The 7,952-nt window shown below is 31.8% G+C and overlaps 1 protein-coding gene across 1 annotated transcript; it reads right to left on the bottom strand.

Annotated features, from left to right (window-relative positions):
• Positions 1–885: 885 nt before the first annotated feature.
• LOC127722136 (uncharacterized) lies at positions 886–4,661 on the bottom strand. Its single transcript, XM_052228981.1, has 4 exons — positions 4,566–4,661; positions 2,564–2,680; positions 1,898–1,975; positions 886–1,033 (listed from the first exon to the last, which is right to left on the bottom strand). The coding sequence occupies exons 1-4, from the start codon at positions 4,645–4,647 to the stop codon at positions 900–902; spliced, it is 411 nt and encodes a 136-aa protein (XP_052084941.1). The 5' UTR covers positions 4,648–4,661; the 3' UTR covers positions 886–899.
• Between the last annotated feature and the right edge of the window lie 3,291 nt (positions 4,662–7,952).

Raw genomic sequence — 7,952 nt, 5'->3', positions numbered from 1 at the left:
CAGCCATAACATTTTATCAAATGCTTGCAGCAAACTTTAAATGTGATAGGAATAAAGAAGAAGTCTTTTCTGACATTATAAAAATTATTTAAAGCACTGTCAAAGTTGGGAAGAATATGGATAAGCGAGGCAGTAAAAGTCCTGCAGCTCGTCCTTCTGATGCGAGCATTTAATGCGACGAGTGTATAATAAAGACCCATCGTTACTCTACGATAACCCAGTCTAGATTAAACAATCTTCTGATCCGAAATGTACACAAGGAAAGGAAAAAAAACCCAGATTGCACCAATTGTGTTGCTGTTGCCGTACAGTTTGTTTTTGATAAAAACAGAAGGAACATTTTTAGACGAGTTTAACCAGTTTGGTTCAATTCGTCATTATGAGTTAAGAGATATGGGATAAATAATTGAAATGAGTTATATAAATATAAAAACACTTTTTTAAATTGAAATAAGTTTGCAAATAGAGTGTCTCAAGCAGTATTAAACAATGAGCAGGTGTTAACACCATATGGCTTCCTCTTCAATGATCTTTTACTCAAAAAGGTCTCCATTTATTGCATACCAAAATTAAAAGGCGTATTATATGTGGTATGGTTAAACCAGAACTATGAATTATTGAGTTCATTTCAATAAGAAAGACACCAGCTAATTGCCCATTTAAAATTTTTACATTATAAATTCATATTATGTATAGATTCGGGGCGAGTATAGACATCAGTCTTGTCTACTGCTGAAGGCTGTAGGTTCCCTTGTAGATATGTTTTGTCGTTGGGTTACTGTCTCATCGACTTATACAACACAACCAACACAACAACTTATATTCATATTTCCTAAATGAATCCATAAAGAAGGCTGATAGCTATGGAAACTCATGACGACTGAATCAAACTGCTAATTTTATTTAAAAAGTAATATGCATCCTTGTTTATTCGGATTCGGTGGATCTGGCGGCGGTGGTGGCTCTAAAACAACAGGCCATGGTCTCATATACAAGTTGTCTTCAGTAATGCTTGCTACAGATTTCTCATGAACTTGTACAAAATAAAATAATAAAGTTAATATAGCATGTAAGACCAATCAGATTTAAAATTCTTACTATCGTTACTCGTCTGTGTTAAGCATAACAAAATCACAGTTCTATTTATTAATTAGATTGATAACAATAGTTTGATACAGTAGTGTAGTAATAGATTGAAAAAGGGGACTATTAAAGTGACCAGAAATTAAAAAAAAAAAAACAATTTGTTTTGTTTCCTCTTTCATTTTTTTTTTTAATTTTTCATTAAAAAAGTTTTCCCCAAAAAAAGGGGGACACAAGCATTGTTTTACCCTCCCCACCACATGGTTTACACAAATGCATTATATTTATTATTTAGGCTAACCCGAAAAGAGTTATAAAGAACCAGCTAAAAAAAAAACGCCAAGAAAAGATTTTCTGATAAAGAGTATGCATACAGAATATGTTTGTATCGTAGATATATCGTGTGGTGTGTGTGTAATTTTCTGTAAATCAGAAAGAAAGTATCTCTTAAATATCAATAATAATATCTTGTTTAGTGTATGCACTTTAGTTTCATTATTCTTTTTTTTTTTCATTGACAAACATATTTATTTTCAAAATAATTGTATGTAACTTACCATCGAATTAACGCATAGTTTTAATCTTATTTTATGCAAACGAGACTATACGTATGCAGGTAAATTGGCACTCTTACTTTTTGTTTGCTAAATCAAAAGCAGAAAAAATTGACGTATATTATAAAGGAGGAAACATTTCGTGGAGCAAACACTATATAAAGAAAACTACTAATTTACATGCTTGAGTCACTACCATAAATGCTTTACTCGTGTAATAATGGCAAAACTTGACAAAGAAGAAAACTGGTTTTCATTACCATTTCCATGAAAAACCGTTAACTCTTCTTTTCTGTCCAGACGTTCACTACAAACAACATCTTGTGGTGCTACTTTAACTGAAAAAATATAAAACAATCACCTTTTTATGATATAAGATGTAATTCACTTTATTTCAAATAACATTGACAAAACAAGATAATACAACAACAAAGAAAAACAAATGCGCACAGATTACATCTCAATACTTAAATTTACCAGAATTTAGTAAAATTTGTTCAATAGTTCATTGCAAATGTGATGAAAATGCTAATTTGGCGACGGAAGGACATGCTGATGTTAATATAGCCCTAGATATATAATATCGACTGAAGGTTAAAACTAACTCCATACGTTTTTAAAGAGGTGCCTTTTCTTTATATCCAGAGTGTCCTCCTTCAACCATAAAACAGCGGGAGCCATACGTGATTATGAAAATTTAGCACATTAACATTATGACATGCTTTAGTACAATAACTCAAGTATTTAGTAACCATTATAATAAACTGTACGATTTCGAAATGGTCATTTAGATGAAAATAAAACCATTTATTCTTCAAAATATAGAATATTAAAATAACACATAAACGTGTGTTCGTCATTTAGAATACAATGAAACCATTCATCCCTAAAACAGAATAATATAATAGAATGTAATCGCGTGTTACCTTCTTTTCTTGGTCTTAATCCATTTTTGATTTCTGGACTGTGATCAAATGTTGCATCATGATCTGATCTGTCAGGAATGACAGATTCACCATGGTATGCTGAATGGACTTTATCGACTGCAAAAGATATCAATATGATTGTGTACAGAGTATAACATCAGCCCACTTAAAACATAACCAAGCCACAATCAATCACATTAACCTGTACCAAGAGTTTTGTCATCTCATCTAATTCAAACGTGGGAAATAAAAAAAAAAACAATATGAATAACGTATCATAGTGAAACCTTTCAAATGCTGCACGTCTATCAGAAATTTCTTAGACACAAGAAATAACAAAACTACTAAGACGAAACGTACTCTTCTATGATCAGTGTTTGTCAAGTGGAATTCAAAAAATATTGAAGAAATTTTATGAATATTTTGGATTTATTTGTAATACATTCTTAGCTAAAATGCGCATGAACGTTGATCGAATAATGAGTTTAATATCTTGTTATTACAATTCGCTGGTATACCCGAACTCTTCTCATTCAAGGTTGTGAGTTCCACCTACAAACGCCATTTTAATGTGTTTGATTACAACAAAGTGTCGGGCTTTCCATATAGAAGTGCCATTTTAACTCTGTGAAACGTCTATGCACTTAGTCTTGTTTCTGACATAACAGCCTTGTAATGTCACTAGGGTCGGCAGTAACGACCGGATATGAATTCGGAATCGTGTTACATTTATATTTATAACAGGATCAACTCCATTTCGATGTCAATTGTTTTTACTCTCATATAAAATCAATGAAATGTGTTATAATTGAAAAGAGTAAAACTATCCAACAGAGACCATAGGGAGTGGAGAAAACTAGCAGCTATAGACCACTTTACAACCTTCAAACAATGGAAGATATAAAATGTCCCGACATGACAAAATTGAAAACAAAGCAACGAGACAATCAACGCCCTGATTTATGACGGAACAGTCAACTAAAACAAAAATGAGAGACAGCAATGAACCACAATCACTAAATCACACGCTTCTGACTTGGAACAGTCGCTTAAAGGATATGGTTGGGTAAAATTTGTTTCATAAACACAATATGTTAGCTTAAACCTAGACTTGTAATATATACTAAGTGAACATTTAAGTACGGTCTTAATATTCATATATCAAACCACGTAAAAAGTAAAATAACAAAAATACCGAACTCGTAGGGAAATTCAAAACGGAAAATCCTTTATAACGTGGCAAAATCAAAAGCTCAAACATATGAAACCAATGGAAAACACCTGCTATATTCCTAACTTGGTACAGGCATTTCCTTATGTAGAAAATGTTGGATTAAACCTGGTTTTATAGCTAGTTAAGACTATCACTTGTGTGATATTTGCATTGAATTTCATTATATTGGCAACAATGTGCGAGTAAACCAAACAGCCATAATAGGTAAAACCGTCAAAAATTATGTCAGCATTGTAATATACTCTTCATCACTATAAAAACATATAACTGTTTCAACAACGAACCACAAAATGGCATGTAGACAAAGTACATAAGCAATAATGAAAGGCAGGACTTGATTATTACACAATAACACAATGGCGGGATGTATCATAATATCGCTCTGGAATCTTTTATAGAAGGACAATCATTTTCAGACGGCAAAAACTATAACAAAAAATTAATAGGGAAGGTTAAAGTCTATATATTTCAATGATATATCAACAATATATTCCAATGTAACGAAAACAAGATACAAGCATCAGCTCAATAATTATGCGATTGCGTTTCTCGCTATAAGTATTCGCATAACAAGGTAGCATACTCACATTGAGCTAAAATCCAAATTTCTAAAACTCTTATTTGAAGTTTATGAACGAAACAAGCGACGAGTTATTCGTTGGACGGACGGACTTACAGGAGTTAACTTTCTGAACGGTGGTATTGATAGAAGGTATAATGGATTGACCTTGGATTGAAAAAACAAAAGACTTAATGTATACAACTTACCTTCTTTCCTACTAGTTTGTCCGTTTTGCGACATCAGTATAAAGCAAGAATCCCTATTTAAAGTATAGAAGTAGACACTCATATACTGCCGACTTGTCAAATATATAGCTAAAATGATAATCATATTGCAAGAATCATTATGTAATGTTGTGTTTTGAAAGAAATTAATAAATTAACAATATATCAAATAGGTATGATCTGAAGAGTGTATTACATATAGGAATTTATGAGAATCACTCGAAAACAAAAATATGTCGAACCTCCAAAAGAGATGTAGCTAAAATGATAATCATATTATAAGAATCATCATCTAAAACGATAATCATATTATACGAATTATTATGTAATTAATTAACAATAAACTGTTGAGTTCTGAAAAGCGGATCAGAAGGGATAAAAGTTGGGAACGTAGGAGAATCAATTGAAAAAATGATATTTTGCAAAGAGTTTTCACGTACAGAAGGCGATGAATTTTACATTCCCGATGAACTCGATTTCACGACCCCATTGTGTGAAGGCGTGGCTCAGAATGTACACGTCCCGCGCAGCGCCGATTGAGAGACGTTCATGACAAGTGATCATTTCTTTACCTTAGCCAATCTGTCTGTGCTAACTTAATATGTTACAAAAAAAATGTGTATTTCCTTTTTATGTAGCCAAGTTAAAGATAAATCACCTTACCTATCAATGGACTATAATACAACTATCGTATCTGATAAGGTGTTAAATTTATGAAAACACTGAACAACAATTGTCCCAATAAATGACCCTTTCTATTTTAGGAACATACAATTTTATATTAGATATATTATTATAAAAGAAAATAAACATAAAGATATCTGTATACGTTTATGGATCAAACACCTGCATATAATATAACAAAAAATATTTTTATAAACTTTAAAAACAGATTAAATAAACATATTAACGATACCAGGATTAAAATCTTGCAAGTAATTGATAAACATCTTTTCATAACTTCGTATTTTTGTGTGACACTTTACAAGCAAATCAGGTCTAAATATTAGGGGTCGGCCGTTATAAAGCACTTTAATGGGTAGGGATTGATATCTTTGGGTCTTAGTAAGAATGAACGATTAAAAATGATTACGAAAAAGTCTGCTTGAAATTGGCCATGCAAAATTAAGGTAAACAATCTCTCTGAAATATACTCAATAATGTATTTTCTTAGTTAATTGTAAAAAATGTAATTCCTAAGTTAGTGCTTTTAATTAGAAAGCAAATCTAGAATAATATAAACATACAATAAACCTAAATATGTGTCCAAAAACCAAACTAACACTATATAATTACCATGTTCAGTAAACCGCAAATACAAGGCATCTATTTAAAAACAGTTCATAGATGCGCAACATTAATCTAAGTTCTAAGTTGATGTGACTACCTCAATACTAAATGAAACCAAAACTTTGACCTAACATTAATCAAACTTGATACGAAAGATCGGACGGACGTATAGATTAAACAACAAATTGCCCCTTACTTTGTATACAGAGCATACACATTTAACTAGAATAATTGTGTTATAATGAATGTCAATTTACCTTATTTTATAAACGTAATATTCCTGGTACACTATTCAAAATGATAATCCTTGAAGTGTGAGTTTTAAGCTGACTTTTATCTAACCCGGGATAAATTCAATTTCCCGCTATATTTCACACATAACATCTGACCTCAAACATAACATGGAACATCATTCTAATTGAACATACATGTATATCTCTGATCATCGCTATGGTTCGACGAGTATGCAAGTTACGGCAGATTTAAACTTTAATCAGATTGAGGGACCATCTACAGGTAATAAACACAAGTAGTAAAATTTAAGCGAAAATAAAATATCTAGTTATAAAAAAAAAACGTTCAATGGCGGATAGGAACAAAACTTTCCGTTTATGATCGTTCCCAACTAATGTAGCAGTCTTTGTCTCTACTGTACAATATAAATACGTGTGTCGTCTTCCTGTCGAATTGATGATATATAATGATACATGGAGACATTGTATCTCCCCGTGAAAGACATCCTTTTTCGCGGTACTTATAAGTCATATATTCTGACACAATTTCGTTGAAACCGACAGATTTAAGAATTCTACCACAAACAAAATCGGTAAGACAAATGATCCAACACACGAGCCTCCTCAGATCAAACTCTTGCCCATTTAGGTAAATAATTAAATTTGTCGAGCATAAATTCCAATTAATATGAGGGTCTGGATGCAGTTTACAGAGAGACATTTGTCCCCAAAAATATAGAACGAAACATAGACGTTTGCTCGTATCCGACACAATAAATCATTTTGACTGTACGATTCAGCCGTTTTGACACCTTCAGATGTTTCTAATGAACACTTTTTTCTCTTAAACGTGCGGTAAAATTAGATTCAATATATGAAGGACAAGGTTTTGAAAATTGGATCCTACTGCCCCAAAACCAAAAAGCAGAGCATTTGAAAATGGTTGAGTTGTAAATGTCATCCAAATTTACAATGTAGTTCTTAAATACAAATGATTTGTGTAAGAGTATTAATTTATTTATTATGCCTATTATTGTTTCTAAATTTGTTTAATTACGATTTTATACATGAAATTATTTGATATACATAACTTTTATTCATCTTTTCTTTATTCGGATTATTCAGTGTGCACCACATTTTTTATGTTATTTCTTCATAGACAGAAAAAATATTACAGTCATTCCTTATTATTTAATTCTTAAAAGGAGTAAATAACGATAAAACGTTGATGACGTTGCGGTCACATGACAAAATTATGTCTATGAGATGATAGACAAAACACTTTCAGCCAATCAGAAGACGTATTACATCCAAAATTAAATTTTTAAGTATTACCCCTGACATTTTTGATAATGAAGAATTCCTGGAAATTTAAGTGCTAAGTTCACCAGTGATGAAACAAATTCCCTGAAAATTTCAGAGATTACACATAACCCTAATTATACACATTTAATCTAACATATGGGCATACGATTTAATGAAGACTGTATGATGATCTCTAGACATTGTATAGTTAATTGTGTCGTTTATTATGAGGCTGACTTCATACAGGAACTTCTTAGGAAGAAAGAAAAGAAGTTAGCAATATCCTTTAACTCTACGTTCCGCTATATAGATGATGTTCTCTCACTAAATAATACAAAATTTGGTGACTATGTTGAACGAATCTATCCCATCGAACTAGAGATAAAGGATACTACAGATACAGTTAAGTCTGCCTCATATCTTGACTTACATCTAGAAATTGACAATGAGGGTCGGTTGAAAACAAAACTTTACGACAAAAGAGATGATTTCAGCTTCCCAATTATGAACTTTCCATTTCTATGTAGCAACATTCCAGCAG

The sequence above is a fragment of the Mytilus californianus genome, unplaced genomic scaffold (assembly GCF_021869535.1).
Source record: "Mytilus californianus isolate M0D057914Y unplaced genomic scaffold, xbMytCali1.0.p SCAF_12, whole genome shotgun sequence".
NCBI lineage: Eukaryota > Metazoa > Mollusca > Bivalvia > Mytilida > Mytilidae > Mytilus > Mytilus californianus.
Note: the sequence above shows the minus strand (reverse complement) of the source record. Positions and strands in the feature narration are given on the sequence as shown.